Source organism: Phyllobates terribilis, unplaced genomic scaffold, assembly GCF_046119375.1.
Source record: "Phyllobates terribilis strain yellow unplaced genomic scaffold, ASM4611937v1 Scaffold_1__5_contigs__length_1240528914, whole genome shotgun sequence".
In the NCBI taxonomy this organism is placed as follows: domain Eukaryota; kingdom Metazoa; phylum Chordata; class Amphibia; order Anura; family Dendrobatidae; genus Phyllobates; species Phyllobates terribilis.
The window spans coordinates 358,103,043-358,119,310 of NW_027362761.1; the positions used below are offsets into that span (position 1 = coordinate 358,103,043).

The window sequence follows — 16,268 nt, forward strand, 5'->3', positions numbered from 1 at the left end:
AGTGTGGAGTGTGAACTGAATACAGACAGCCTTGTTGATGCTGGTACTCAACAACTGCCCTCTTCTGCTCACAAATCCTTCCCAACATCTGCAGTGTAGAGTTCCACACGTGGGGACATCACACACCAATCTGTGCGCCAGAAGCTGCAAAAGCTGCTGAAACACGGCAAGGGCGGCGGAAGCTGTAGGTGACTTTCTAAGATGGGCACACAGGCGGCGTACTTTAACAAGCAGATCCGGCAGCTCCAGGTAGGATTTGAGAAACCGCTGAACCACGAGGTTAAGCACATGGGCCAGGCATGGTACTTGTGTGAGCTCGCCTCGCCTCAGAGCCGCCACCAGGTTCCGGCCGTTGTCACACACGACCATGCCTGGCTGTAGGTTCAGCGGTGTGAGCCACAGATCTGCCAGCTCTTTCAGAGCTGTCCACAACTCTTCAGCATTGTGCGGTTTGTCACCTAAGCATATTAGCTTCAGCACAGACTGTTGCCGCTTGGCCGAGACAGTGCTGCAGTGCTTCCAGCTTGTGACTGATGTGGTCATTTCGGAGATGGAGGCTCAAGAGGAGGAGGAGGCTAAGGAGGATGAGGTGCAGGAGCTGTAGACTGTGGGGGCAACCCTGATTGACAATCCTTGGCGTCGGGGTGACGTGTTCCGTCCCAAGGTCCGACTGGGTCCCGGCTTCCACTATATTAACTCAGTGTGCCGTCAGTGAGATGTACTGTCTCTGCCCACAAGCACTTGTCCACGTGTCCGTGGTTAGGTAGACTTTCCCGGTAACTGCATTGTTGAGGGCACGGCTAATGTTTTGGGACACGTGCTTTTGTAATGCGGGGACGGCACACCAGGAGAAATAGTAGCGGCTGGGGACCGAGTACCGAGGGACGGCCGCCGCCATCAGGTTGCGGAATGCTTCCGTCTCCACAGGCCTAAAAAGCAACATTTCGAGCGCAAACAGTCGCGTAATGTGGCTTGTGGGGCATTGGCTGCGTATTTGCGCTTGCGTTCCAAGGACTGGCGTATGGACAACAGAACGCTGCACATGGACAAGGATGTGGACTTGCTTCTTGATGCTGCTAGTTGAGAATGTGCAACGACAGGTGCAGGGCAGGAGGCATCTTCGCATGCACCATGGACAAGGGATTGGCTTGCATGCACAACAGCGGAAGAAGCAGTGGTGCCACCCACAGACACTGTTCCTGGACCCTGGGGTTTGGCCCACAAAGTCGAGTGCTTTGCTGCCATGTGCCTGATCATGCTGGTGGTGGACAGGCTGGTAGTTTTGCCACCCCTGCTGATGCTGGCCTGCAAATGGTCTTTTTGGGGTTTTCGGCAGAGTCTTTATAAAAAAAAAACAGACTCAGGAAGACCTAACAGTTGTACTGGCAACTTCCTTCATGTTGGTATTACGGGGAACGGTTGCCTGCCTTCTGTCTGCGGCCACCACACTGCTTCTTCCTGCCTGTTGGGGTGCTCTGCCTCCCTCCCCTGTGTGCTGCTGTCCTCGCTCTGCATGTCCTCCTGCCAGGTTGGGTCAGTTACTTTATCATCCACCACCTCATCTTCCACTTCCGCACCCTGGTCCTCCTCCTGACTTTCTGGCAATTGTGTCTCATCATCGTCCACCTCCTGTGACACTTTCCCACCGTCGCCTTCGTGTGACCGTGGCTGCTCAAATATTTGGGGATCGCTACATGCGATCTCCTCTTGCCCCGCTTCAAGTGGACCAGGCGAGAGGCCCGAATCTATAAATGGAAAAGTGAACAGCTCTTCGGAGTGTCCAAGTGTGGGATCAGCTGTCTCTGGGCACTCGACATGGTGGGAGGAAGGAGGTTCAGGGTGAGGAATATGCAGTCCAGACTCATGGCTGCTGAGACTTGACCGTGTGAAAGACAGGGTGATGGTGGCTAAGTGACTGGAAGCATTATCTGCTATCCAACCAATAACCTTTTCACACTGCTCTGTGTTCAATAGTGGTGTTCTGCAGTCCCCTAATAATTGGGACAGGAAGGTCGAGCGAGAAGATGTGGGTGTTTGTTGTGGCACAATTTCAGCTTGCCCGCGGCCTCGGCCTCTGCATGCACCATCACCATCACGTCCAGTTCCCCATCCCTAGCCACGTGCCTTGCCCATTTTAAATGGAGGACAATATCGTCCATGCTCACTACAAATGGCTGAATTTGGAGCGAACTTATATGTGATCCGTGTGACGGACAAACCACAGTTTTAAATAGCTGGCCTGTAGGTAACTATTTTGAACAGCAAACTGGTGTCAACAGTTTCACTGACACACTGAAACAAAATTTCAATGGAGGCCAAAAATGGCAATATTTTCAGCGCAATTATATGTGATCCGTGTGACGAACAAACCACAGTTTTAAATAGCTGGATTTTTAGTGCTGTAATATGGAAAGAACCTGGCTGTATTCTGCAGTGCCAACAAGCAAATGGTGCAGAAAAACGGTGTTCTCCGGATTGCTTTTTAAGCAAATAATGAGGATTAAGATCCAAAATAAAATTATTCCTGGCCCCTGAGACCTGGGCCTATGTCTAGAAATATGTAGCAGCAACAGAAAAAACTGGAATGGAGCCTCTTGTGGTATATATGCACTGCAGTCTGCTATATACACTGCCTGCCTACATACACTGCCTGCATGATATGTCTGCAGATGGATTAGTCCTCAGAAGGACTGTTTGTTAAGATGGATATGTGTAAAATACTGTACTTCTGTTCTATCTACACTACCTAATAAACAAGCAAATCTCTCCCTAGCTCAGCAGCACCTCTCCCTACACTGTCTGACTCCGGAGTAGACTGTGACGAGCACAGCGGCGCCAGGTCTGATATAGACCTGATGACGCTGTGCTGCCAGCCAATCACTGTAATGCCCACAACCAACATGGCTGCGGCATTACAGTGAGTGGCAGGCAATCCCTGCATGTTCATTGGCTCTGTAAAGAGCGCCAAACATGCAGGGAGGAGACCTGAGCTCCCGCCGAGCAACTCTGGAAATACTCAGTGAGCGCCGAGCATCTCGAGCAGTGAGATGCTCGGGCGAGCACCGAACAGTAGCGAGCATGCTCACTCATCACTATCAATGACCCATCGTTTCATTCTAAAGAGGAATAAGCCCCTGACAAAGACCTTCCTGCATAGCTGAACTGAGCCTGCATTCGCATTCGTATCTGGAGAAGAGGTCAGGAGGAATAGCTGATGAGGAACATTTGGCTGACAGCTATTAAAGGTGCAATATTAATGTGTAGCTCTGACTCTGTCAGCCTTATCTGTAATAAATACAAAACAAGTGATCAGTAGAGCTATAAACTCAAGGTGCGAAGATGCAATTCCATTTGCTATGACAAACACTAAGGTTAGAGTTGCGATATCAGATGTAATAAAGTACTTCTAGAGTATGCCGGGACATGACTACATCAGAAACCTCTCCCTGATGACGCTTGATTCATTCGCTAGGAAATAGGATTGAGCTTTGATTGTATATATTTATTGAGCCTTCAACGTAATACACCGAGTGTAATCTTGAAATTTGCAGTTTAGTGAATGAGTAACAATTTGTAAGAAATTTCATCACAAGAAACAGGAAAAGCGGTATTAAGTCAATTACTAGAACGTTCGTTCCTTCAGATGTCTGAAAACGAACCCATTACATTTTATAGGTCTGTTCACGTTTTTTTTTTTGCAAAGCGTGCACCTGCAAAACAATAATAGCGACATGTTTGTTCTTGATCCAAATCATGGATAAAAATATATAAAACCATACCAGTCTAAGGATCCGGACAGCATATAGATACTGTATATCTTTCATCTTGGTATATATGTCTCCCATCCTGGTATACAGGATCGAACTGGCCCACAGGTGAATCCCCCGATGGGTCCCTGAGCAGAAATAAGCCACTTACCACCCAACATGAGCAGTAGTTGGACCAACACATTTGATTCTCTATGTACAGACAAAAGCAACGTCTCATCATTAATTCAACAAACTACCTAGTGTCCCGCAAGGTGTGGGAAAGACTAAGTGCAACACAAAGGGAAGAGGGAGAGGAAGCCCAAAGACTAGGGAAAGGGGGAGTGGAGACCCCTAGGCAGATCTAATAACACCCTGCCTACCCTTCCGTCCCTATATTGGTTCCACACCAATTGCCGAGCAGGACCCTAAACCCTGTATATCCCTAGAGCTTGGCCCTAGATTGGGAGGGGTGAACACTGGTCAGACCCCACTACAAACGAAAGACAACAAGGTAGACAAACAAAGAGGCACCAGAGAGGAAGCCAGCCAATAGATAGTGCTCCAGACATGCACAAAAGAACATAGAAGTATCACCGGTGATTGCCTGAAGCAAACTGAGAGATTTTAACTCCCATGCAAGAGTGTGTCAAAGCCGCAGGAGGGAGGTCACCGCTGGGTCTTAAAGTAAGGATTAAGTAGGTGTCTGCAATGCCAAGCGCAGTGATCTTCTACAGATAGATCCAGAACTATTACACCTGACACACCCATGACAGCTAGCTTCTTATTATACAGAAGTATAAGCAAATTTATGAAAGAGGGTAATGTAATATTTTCATATAGCTGAAAAGTGGGCCCCTAGAGTCATTGTTACTGGTGGTACCTTGCCAACCCAGTCCTACACTGCTGGTATACTTGTCTCCCACCCTGATGTACATGTTTCTCTTCCTGGTATATATGTCCCGCATCCTGGTATATATGTCCCCCATCCTGGTATATACGTTCCCCATCCTGATATACATGTCTCTCATCCTGGTACATATGTCTCTCACCCTGATACACATGCCCCTCATCCTGGTATATATGTCCCCCATCCTGGTAGATATGTCCCCAATCCTGGTATATATGTCCCCCATCCTGGTATACATGTTCACCATCCTGGTATACATGTTGCCAATCCTGGTATACATGTCCCCTATCCTGATATATATGTCCCCCATCCTGGTATATATGCCTCTGTTCTGCTGCTGTTCTTTAACACATAACAAAAACCCAACATTTTACTCATTTTTCCCTGCTCCCACGACACGCTGCATCCTCTCCTCTAGCCAGCGCAGAGTCTGGCAGCTGACGTCAGCGTGCAAGCAACCGTCAGCACATAACGTCACTGCCATGTGCAGTCAATGACTTGCATGGCGACGTCAGGTGCTGGACTCTGATTGGCCAGCATGGTGCATTGCAGTGCAGGGACACAGCGGGTCTCTGTGCCACAAATCATTTCAGCTGGCTGTGAGTCCTCGGAAGTATATCCAGCTGAAATACACTGCTCAAAAAATAAAGGGAACACTCAAATAACACATCCTAGATCTGAATGAATGAACTATTCTCATTGAATACTTTGTTCTGTACAAAGTTGAATATACTGACAACAAAATCACACAAAAATCATCAATGGAAATCAAATGTATTAACCAATGGAGGCCTGGATTTGAAGTCACACCCAAAATTAAAGTGGAAAAACACACTACAGGCTGATCCAACTTTGATGTAATGTCCTTAAAACAAGTCAAAATGAGTTTCAGTATTGTGTGTGGCCTCCACGTGCCTGTATGACCTCCCTACAATGCCTGGGCATGCTCCTGATGAGGTTGCGGATGGTCTCCTGTGGGATCTCCTCCCAGACCTGGACTAAAGCATCCACCAACTCCTGGACAGTCTGTTGGTGGATGGAGCGAGACATGATGTCCCAGATGTGCTCAATCGGATTCCGGTCTGGAGAACAGGCGGGCCAGTCCATAGCTTCAATGCCTTCATCTTGCAGGAACTTCTGACACACTCCAGCCACATGAGGTCTGGCATTGTCCTGCATTAGGAGGAATCCAGAGTCAACTGCACCAGCATATGGTCTCACAAGGGGTCTGAGGATCTCATCTCAGTATCTAATGGCAGTCAGGCTACCTCTGGCGAGCACATGGAGGGCTGTGCGGCCCTCCAAAGAAATGCCACCCTATACCATTACTGACTCACTGCCAAACCGGTCATGCTGAAGGATGTTACAGGCAGCAGATCGCTCTCCACGGCGTCTCCATACTCTGTCACGTCTGTCACATGGCCTCAGTGTGAACCTGCTTTCATCTGTCAAGAGCACAGGGCGCCAGTGGCGACTTTGCCAATCCTGGTGTTCTGTGGCAAATGCCAAGCATCCTGCACGGTGTTGGGCTGAGAGCACAACCCTCATCTGTGGACATCGGGCCCTCATACCACCCTCATGGAGTCGGTTTCTAACCGTTTGTGCAGACACATGCACATTTGTGGCCTGCTGGAGGTCATTTTGCAGGGCTCTGGCAGTGCTCCTCCTGTTCCTCCTTGCACAAAGGCGGAGGTAGCAAGCCTGCTGCTGGGTTATTGCCCTCCTACGGCCCCCTCCACGTCTCCTGGTGTACTGGCCTGTCTTCTGGTAGCGCCTCCAGCCTTTGGACACTATGCTGACAGACACAGCAAACCTTCTTGCCACAGCACGCATTGATGTGCCATCCTGGATGAGCTACACTACCTGAGCAACTTCTGTGGGTTGTAGAGTCTGTCATGTGAAATTGATTATCAATCAGTGTTGCTTCGTAAGTGGACAGTTTGATTTCACAGAAGTTTGATTTACTTGGAGTTATATTCTGTTGTTTAAGTGTTCCCTTTATTTTTTTGAGCAGTGTGTATGCTGGCGTTGGCGGATCACTCTCCCGCATGGGCCTGGTCGCAGTTACACCCTTTGTGACCGTGATCATTATGCCCCTGATCCCATTATCTAAAGCAAATTAAATAATAGACTGAAGATTGCTAAACAAGTCACCAACCATTGGCTATAAACATCAGGAAAGAATAGTAATTGGCATTGATTTTTCTTTTGTTTAGAATTTTTTACAGTCCTTAATACAAGAATGATCCACGCCATCTTTTATTCTACAAAGAAAAAGAAAAAAGAAAGTAGCCCAACAGAAGAAGATGAGGCTATAATGATTTATGGTGATTGTCATTCAACATAGTTCCTGAAGGAAATACCTTTTTACGATTCAAGCACCCAATAAAAGTCACATATCTGTCAGCCAAATGATAGTTTGGTCGATCAATGAGCAGGCTGCTATCTCACCCAACTCTTCCATACACAGGAGCGCTCGTTCTTTTCTACCTATCCTTAACTGGTTTAGGTAACTCGAAGGTAAACAAAGCTCTCTAACCACCATGGTATCAAAAAAATTAGGAGCAGCACCACAATCAACAAAAGAATATACACAGAAAGTAACATTTTGAAAGACAATTGAACAGGAAGTGTTCTGTCAGCAGAAGTTTTCTGACAGCCAAGAGCGCAGATCTAGCTCCCAGGGTTTCGTCCTTTGGTTTAGAAGAAACTGGGTAACAACAATGTCTACAGGTTATCCAGCAGAAGAAATTTTTTTATTCTGATCGCCTGTATAGCACAGGAATGCAGCACCATCCCTGTGCTATACAGGCTGTCAGTGCTGCAGATGCAGAAGATATTTTGGTCATGTACTGCGCATGACCAAAATATCTTCCTCCTGTCTGGTGACCCGGATGTTGTCATGGCGACATTGGGTCGTCATGGCAACATCCGGGAAGCCGTGCAAGACCGCGCTGGAGGCCGGGAGAGGAGGTGAGTATTGCGATCACCTCCCCTTGCCCCCGCAATGCTGCGATCGACTTAGATCGCAGCATTGATGGGGTTAATGTGCCGGGAGCGGTGCGGGACCGCTCACTGCACATAGCACCGGGTGTCAGCTGTGACTATCAGCTGACACCTGGCGGCGATCGCCCCGCACCGCTTGTGTGCGGGCGCGATCGCCATATGACCTAATAATACGTCATTGGTCCAATAGGCCCAGGTCACCATGACGTTCTATTAGGTCATACGTCAGAAAGGGGTTGTCCTTTTTAACATTTTATTGTACCTTAGGATTTTAGAGGTCTAAAACAGGATTTTTGGTTACTCCCAGTAAAACCTGTTTCTCAGAGCCTTCATTGGGAGACACAGGAAACCATAGGTGTATATTGTTGCCACTAAGAGGCTGACACTATGCACAAAAAAAGTTAGCTCCTCCCCAGCAGTGTACACCCCACCGACTGGCATTAAGTTAGTGTACAAGCAGTAGACGCAACATTTAAAAGAGAAATACACAAATGCGAACTGTAACCTTAAAAACAGTTAGTAAAGCTGTCAAACATTGGAGAGTGCTGTGTCCCCCAATGAAGGCTCCGAGAAACAGATTTTACGTGAGTAACCAAAAATCCTGTTTTCTCTATCGCTTCATTGAGGGACATAGGAAACCATGGGAGGTCCCAAAGCAGTCACTGGGGAGGGAAACCGCAGAAAACTCCATTCAGGTAGGAGAACGAACCACTACCGCCTGCAGGATTCTCCTACCTAGGCTGGCATCTGCCAAAGCATAGGTATGGACCCTGTAAAACTTGGCAAACGTGTGAACGGAAGACCAGGCGGCCGCTTTGCAGAGTTGTAGGGCGGACGTCCTATGACGAACGGCCCAGGAGGTGCCCACCGCACTGGTAGAGTGGGCCTTAATCCCAGATGGAGGTGTTCTGTTCTTAGTCCGGTACGCCACTAAGATTGACGTCCGGATCTAGTGAGCAATCGTAGCCTTGGAAGCCGGAAGGCCTCTCTGCGCCCCTCAGAGATAACAAAGAGAGAGTCCGTTCTCCGGAAGGGGGCGGTCCTAGCAAGGTAAACTCGAACTGCCCTGACCAGGTCCAATCTATTCAGGGAGTGTTTCAGGGGGAGAGTCGGAGTTGGACAAAGGGAAGGGAGGACAATGTACTCATTGAGATGAAAGGTGGAAACCACCTTTGGAAGAAAAGAAGGCACCGGTCCCAAAACTACCTTGTCTTGATGGAGAACAAGGAAAGGAGAGAGACAATATAGAACCGCCAGCTTCCAAGTGAAAAAAGACAGATACTAAACGTAGTGGTTCAAAGGGAGAACCTCTAATGGCCTCCAAAATTAGGTTCAGGTCCCAGGGATCGACTGCAGTTCAGTACGCGGGCCACTCCCTGGAGCAAAGTTCTGACCTGAGGGCGAGAAGCCAAATTCTTCTGGAAGAGAATAGATAGAGCGGAGACCTGGGCCCTTCAGAGAGCTGAGAGCAAGGCCTGCGTCAAGTCCTGTCTGAAGAAAAGCCAGAATCGAAGACAGGGAGAAAGTCATAGGCGCGGTGTGATTAGTCTAACACCAACGGAAAAAAGCTCTCCAAGTCCGGTAGTAGACTCGAGATGATGACTGCTTCCGAGCCCGGATTCTCATCTGAATCACTCGTCCCGAAAACCCAGAAGCTCTTAGAACCACGGTTTCAACAGCAAAACCGTCAAATCGAGCGAGCGAGAATTCCAGTGGAAGATGGGGCCCTGGGAAACCAGATCTGGTCTGTTTGGAAGCTTCCAAGGAGCGTCTGCAAGAAGGTTGACGACCTCGGCATACCAGGGCCAATCCAGTGCTATCAGAATGACAGGCACCCTTTCTGCTTTGATCTTCTTTAGCAGCGTGGGAAGAATATGAAGAGGCGGGAACAGGTAGGAGACAGTGAATTGCGACCAGGGAATCGCCAGTGTGCCAAGTCCCACCACGAGAGGGTTGCAGGACCTGAAGACGAACTGTGGAACCTTTCTGTTCAACCGAGACGCCATGAGATCAACATCTAGAGTGCCCCACCTTAGACACATCTGAAGAAAGACATCCTGATGTAGGGACCATTCTCCCGCCGCAAGACCCTCGCGGCTGAGAAAGTCGGCGGCCCAATTCTCTATGTTCGGGATGTGTACTGCAGATGTTGCCAGAACCTTGCTCTCTGCCCAGAGAAGAATCTTGGAGACTTTGGTTAGCGCCAAAGGACTCCGGGTCCCTCCTTAGTGGTTGACATATGCCACCGCTGTGCTATTGTCTGTCTGCACTCGGAAAAGGAGGCCCCTGAGAAGATTCCGCCAGTGAAGAAGGGACAGAAGAATGGCCCTCATCTCTAAGATGTTGATTGGTAGGGAGGACTCATCCGGCGACCAACGCACCTGGACCGTCAGGTTGTGGAAAACCACTCCCCACCCGAGGAGACTGGCATGCGTTGTCATCACTTTCAAGTGAATGGGAGGAAAGGATCAACCCTGATGAATGAGCGGGGATGACAGCCACAAATTTAGGAATGCCCTGACCCAAGACAAGATCCGAAATGGACGGTCCAGAGAGAGAACAGATCTGTTCCACTGGGATAGGATGGCTTGCTGAAGTGGTCTGGTGCAGAATTGTGAGATTGGAATTGCCTCTGCCGCCGCCACCATCCTTCCCAGGACCTCCATGGCAGAACAGAGAGATGGAGGCCAAGGGGCCTGAAGACAGTGTAACCCCCACCCCGTTGGAGGGCAGCTCTCTTCTCCTTGGGGAGGAAGAACCTTGCCTGAAGAGGGTTGAACAGCATGCCTAGGAATATAAATCGCTGAGTGGGGACAAGACAGGATTTTTCCCTGTTGACTATCCAGCCGAGCCAAGATAGGCTATTGAGAGTGATGGACACTTTCCTGGGAAGGGAAAAATTAGGAGCCTTGATGAGGAGATCGTCAAGGCAAGGGATGACCACAAGGCCCCTGATCCATAGGAGGGCCATCACTGCTGCCATTATCTTTGTGAAGTCTCTTGGAGCGGTTGTGAGACTGAATGGCAGGGCAACGAGCTGAAAGGGGTCCTGTCGTACCGCAAAGCGCAGGAACTTCTTATGCCCTGGAAAGATAGGGACATAAAGATAGGCGTCTTGGATGTCTCCCGAGCACAGGAACGCTCGTGACTCCATGGAAGCTCTTACTGAAAGAAGGGATTCCATTCTGAAATGGCGAAGACCAACCCTTCTGTCAGTAATTTTAGATACAAGATGGCTCCAACCGACCCGTCCTTCTTTGGAACTACAAAGAGGTTCGACTAAAAGCCTGTGAAACATTCCTGGGATGGAACAGGAACAATGACGTCTGATCTGAAGAGAGAGGCAATATCTGCAAAAAACCCGGAACCAGAGAGGGATCCATTCCATTGGGGGATGGGATTCGAAGGAACGATCTCAGGGCCACGAAAATAATTCTATTTTGTATCCTGAAGATACAACCTCTCTGACCCAGGCGTCCTCGACGGAGACGAGCCAAACATCCCTGACAAACAGGAGATAGCTGCCCAGCCTGGGAGAATCCCTGAGCGTCATGTGAAGGAGAACCTGACAGGTCGATTCCTGGAGGATCTGCACTGCGCATTGCGGGGACGCCAGGAAGGAGACACTTTGAAGGAAACCCTTTTTCTTTCCTGAGGTGCCTGATGCCTTCCCTGAAGGGAGGAATCTTCCGTAGCCGAGAAGCACCAAAAGGGTCGAAACTTACGCTACAGGGGCGGGCGCCGAGGTTTTTGCCTGAGAAAGCAGAGCACTCGTAGCTCCAGTGGCCTCCTTTATAATCTGGTCCAGCCTGGTTCCAAATAGTCGAGATCCCTAAAAAGGCAAGTTGGTGAGGGACTTATTGGAGGACAAGCCCGCCTGCCATGCCTTTAGCAAGATGGTTCTGCGTATGGCCACTATATTACTGGCCGCATGACCAGCGCAAGAGGCGGCGTCCAGGGAGGCAGAGACCAGATACTTTCCCGCATGAGAGATCTGGTTCACGAAATCAGCTATCTCATTAGGTTGTGTTCCAGCGAGGATGCCTTGACGGAGTTGCTTAGCCCATGCAGAAATGGACTGACACCCATGTGGTGGCAAAGGCAGGATTAATGTGTAGCCAGCTGCTTCAAAGGCAGATTTGGCGAACGACTCTATGAGTCTGTCATTGGAGAACCTGAGGGATTCTCCATCCATAAGGGCAGGACTGTGTTAGTGGACAACCTGGAAACTGGAAGATCCACCGACGGGGAACTGGTTCAGTTTTCCATAAGGTCAGAGGTGAAGGGATACAGGATACCGCTTACCTCTCTGGAAGTATCGTGTCGGATGTTCCCTTTTTCTGGAAAGAACCTCCTCAAATTCCTTATGTGGGGCAAAAACCCGACGGCTGGTTTAGAGTATCTGAAGGATGCTGCCTGTTCAGCGGGTTCCGTAGAAGAATTCTTGATGTGAAAAGTCTGATTCACCGCCACAATGAGGCTCTGTACCATGTCTCTCATGTTAAAATCAAGGTCAGAGTCCGGATATGAGTCGGCGTCGGAGACTATGTCCGAGTCCAGTTCAGCAGGTGAATCAGGGGAGGACGACGGGGGGAAGCTATCCACCGAGAGGTGCCAGGGTAAAACAGGGAGCAGGAGGAGGACCTGGATTGACTCTCTTGCCTAGTAATTTTAAGGCTATTGCAAGTGGACTTAGCCGATGGGTCCCGAGATCCGCTAGCAGATCTAGTGGGGGGGAATAGGCAGCCGGTCTAGCACGGATACAAGGGACTGGGATACCTTAGCGAGATCCGCAATGTTCCTGTGCTGAGATAATCCTATAAATGTGCCCCTGCTGTGTACTGTGTAATGGCTGTGTCTGACCGTGCAGGAACATGGTCTGATGATACCTCAGCTCCTGTGCAGGGGGGAAGTAAAAAAGAGGATAAAGACAGGACAGCAGGGGATCGCATATGATTCTTTTTGTGATGTAAAACATTTCCCTTCCTGTTTTTAAACAATCTTTTCCTTCAAAGGAAGAATCAGCTGTGATCCTGTGCTGTAATGTCTGTATACTCTTTTGCTTCCTCCCCTGCCCAGGAGATGTGGTATGATCAGACCATGTTCCGTGCATGGTAAGACACAGCCATTACACAGTACATAGCAGGGGCACATTTACAGTGGTGGCCAAAAGTATTGGCACCCCTGCAATTCTGTCAGATAATACTCAGTTTCTTCCTGAAAATGATTGCAATCACAAATTCTTTGGTATTATTATCTTCATTTAATTTGTCTTCAATGAAAAAAACACAAAAAGAATTGTCCTAAAGCCAAATTGGATATAATTCCACACCAAAGCTAAAAAAGGGGGTGGACAAAAGTATTGGCACTGTTTGAAAAATCATGTGATGTTTCTCTAATTCGTGTAATTAACAGCACCTGTAACTTACCTGTGGCACCTAACAGGTGTTGGCAATAACTAAATCACACTTGCAGCCAGTTAACATGGATTAAAGTTGACTCAACCTCTGTCCTGTGTCCTTGTGTGTACCACATTGAGCATGGAGAAAAGAAAGAAGACCAAAGAACTGTCTGAGGACTTGAGAAACCAAATTGTGAGGAAGCATGAGCAATCTCAAGGCTACAAGTCCATCTCCAAAGACCTGAATGTTCCTGTGTCTTCCGTGAGCAGTGTCATCAAGAAGTTTAAAGCCCATGGCACTGTGGCTAACCTCCCTAGATGTGGACGGAAAAGAAAAATTGACGAGAGATTTCAACGCAAGATTGTGCGGATGGTGGATAAAGAACCTCGACTAACATCCAAACAAGTTCAAGCCGCCCTGCAGTCCGAGGGTACAACAGTGTCAACCCGTACTATCCGTCGGCATCTGAATGAAAAGGAACTGTATGGTAGGAGACCCAGGAAGACCCCACTTCTTACCCCGAGACATAAAAAAGCCAGCTGGAGTTTGCCAAAACTTACCTGAGAAAGCCAAAAACTTTTTGGAAGAATGTTCTCTGGTCAGATGAGACAAAAGTAGAGCTTTTTGGGAAAAAGCATCAACATAGAGTGTACAGGAAAAAAAAAAAAGAGGCATTCAAAGAAAAGAACACGGTCCATACAGTCAAACATGGCGGAGGTTCCCTGATGTTTTGGGGTTGCTTTGCTGCCTCTGGCACTGGACTGCTTGACCGTGTGCATGGCATTATGAAGTCTGAAGACTACCAACAAATTTTCCAGCATAATGTAGGGCCCAGTGTGAGAAAGCTGGGTCTCCCTCAGAGGTCATGGGTCTTCCAGCAGGACAATGACCCAAAACACACTTCCAAAAGCACTATAAAATGGTTTGAGAGAAAGCACTGGACACTTATAAAGTGGCCAGCTATGAGTCCAGACCTGAATCCCATAGAACACCTGTGGAGAGATCTCAAAATGGCAGTTTGGAGAAGGCACCCTTCAAATATCAGGGACCTGGAGCAGTTTGCCAAAGAAGAATGGTCTACAATTCCAGCAGAGCATTGTAAGAAACTCAATGATGGTTACCGGAAGCGGTTGTTCGCAGTTATTTTGGCTAAAGGTTGTGCAACTAAGTATTAGGCTGAGGGTGCCAATACTTTTGTCAGGCCCTTTTTTGGAGTTTTGTGTGAAATGATCAACGATTTGATTTTTGCTTCATTCTCTTTTGTGTTTTTTCCTTGCAAGCAAATTAAATGAAGATAATAATACCAAAGAATTTGTGATTGCAATCATTTTCAGGAAGAAACTGAGTATTATCTGACAGAATTGCAGGGGTGCCAATACTTTTGGCTACCACTGTATAAGATTATCTCAGCACAGGAACATTTTATTTAATAACATCGAATTGTGGAAGTTATTATTATTCCAGGATCTATCGAGTAAAATTAACTTTGTTCGTGGGAAAACCCCTTTAAGTGCTTCTTCTCCATCGCAGCTCCAGACTTTATTGACTGGTTGCAGTGGTGATATAATGCCCCCAACCCTTGTAACCACTGTAACCAATCACCAAGCTCAGTGTCTTGTTCTTGCTAGGGGATTGGCTGCAGCACTGCAGACGTGGCTTCACTACTGCAACGTTCAACAAAGACTGGAGCAGCAATAGAGAGGCAGCGCTGCACCAGGATAAGCGAGTAGCAGATACTTTTGATATTTTAGACCACAGCAAACCTATGGTACAATACAATTTTAAAAGGCATAACCCCTTTAAAGCTCTGTAATCATTATGCCCTTCAAGGGCATGTCAATAGGTTTTGTCTATTACTAAGGCTCCAAACAACGTTCATTGCAATTTGCTAGAAAATTCAGTCTTTTCCTATGGAAAGGAAAGTTGCTAGGAAATTGGAGCATAAGAGATATTTGGCAATTTTCACACACTAACTTATTTCCATAGTGAAACATTAGAGTCATTTGAAGTAATGCTGACAGTGGGACCCAGGCCTAAAGCAGGCCTACCCGGCATACAATTAACACAAGGAAAATTTAGCATTTTATTCAGTCCAATATAAATTACTTGAGGAAAAAAATTAGACCTATTAAATCAGGTTTACCTGTATGATTCCAAGAGGTCAACGACTTCTGTCTGTCCAAAATGTCTCGCCCAGTCCAGAGCCGTCCTATTGGAAACAAATTTGGAAATATTTTTGTTTAAAATGTAGACGGATAATCTCATACAAGTGACCACCCTGAACTCGGTGCCTACATGTGACGACACTGAGGTCATGTGTAGCTTTTACATCTTCTCAGTGCACTGCTGCTAATCGCAGGATGGAAAACTTTTATTTTACTATTCTTAACTGAAAACAACAAAATATGCAACTAATGAATATGGCCACCGTAAAGAGGTTTTCCAAGAATACATGTTTTAAGTGATTAGGCCTGCAAAGGTTTAACATAAGCTATATAGTTTACTCGCCCACAGCTACTCCAGTGCTGCCTCCTAGTTGACAGGCTGCAGCATTGATGCCACAACTGCAGAACACGTGACACCTGCAGCCAATCACTGGGCTGAGCGGTGATGCAGAAGAAGTGGGCACACAACTGGTGAGTACAATGAATAGCTGCAGGGGGTCAAATGTGCTATATTTGTGATGTCATTGTTGCAGCCTGTCAACAAAAAATGGGAGGAGTGGTGAAGAGACAATTCTGGAGCAGCGATGGGGCAGTAAAACTTAGCTTGAGGTTTTTAACCTTTACAAACCTTATATAAAAAACACTTTTATCAGACTACCATTCATAAACCTATTAGAGCCTATTATGAAAGAAAAATAACCCTGTAAACAACAATCCACAATTTCAGTAAATTAAGGTTACTAATGCAGGATATAATGGTCTCTTAAAGAGAAAATGATGCATCAGTTAGGATAGACAGTTTATGCCATGTGTCCTACAACAACAATCAGTTAGGATAGATGGCTTATGTCACGTGTCCTACAACCACAATCAGTGAGGATAGACAGTTTATGCCATGTGTCCTACAACCACAATCAGTGAGGATAGATGGCTTATGTCACATGTCCTAAAACCACAATCAGTGAGGATAGACGGCCTATGTCACGTGTCCTACAGCCACAATCAGTGAGGATAGACTGCTTATGTCACGTGTCCTACA

General features: G+C 47.4%; 1 protein-coding gene across 1 annotated transcript in view; it reads right to left on the reverse strand.

The window, feature by feature from the left end:
• Window positions 1-3,513: 3,513 nt before the first annotated feature.
• LOC141261667 (3'-5' RNA helicase YTHDC2-like) overlaps window positions 3,514-16,268 on the reverse strand; it is a 42,097-nt gene continuing 29,342 nt past the window's right edge. The window contains exons 8-9 of the mRNA XM_073676232.1: window positions 15,208-15,273; window positions 3,514-6,920 (exon numbers count right to left, since the gene is read on the reverse strand). Coding sequence (XP_073532333.1) covers window positions 6,869-6,920; window positions 15,208-15,273 — 118 coding nt within the window. The 3' untranslated portion in view covers window positions 3,514-6,868. The remainder of the gene's footprint in view (window positions 6,921-15,207; window positions 15,274-16,268) is intronic.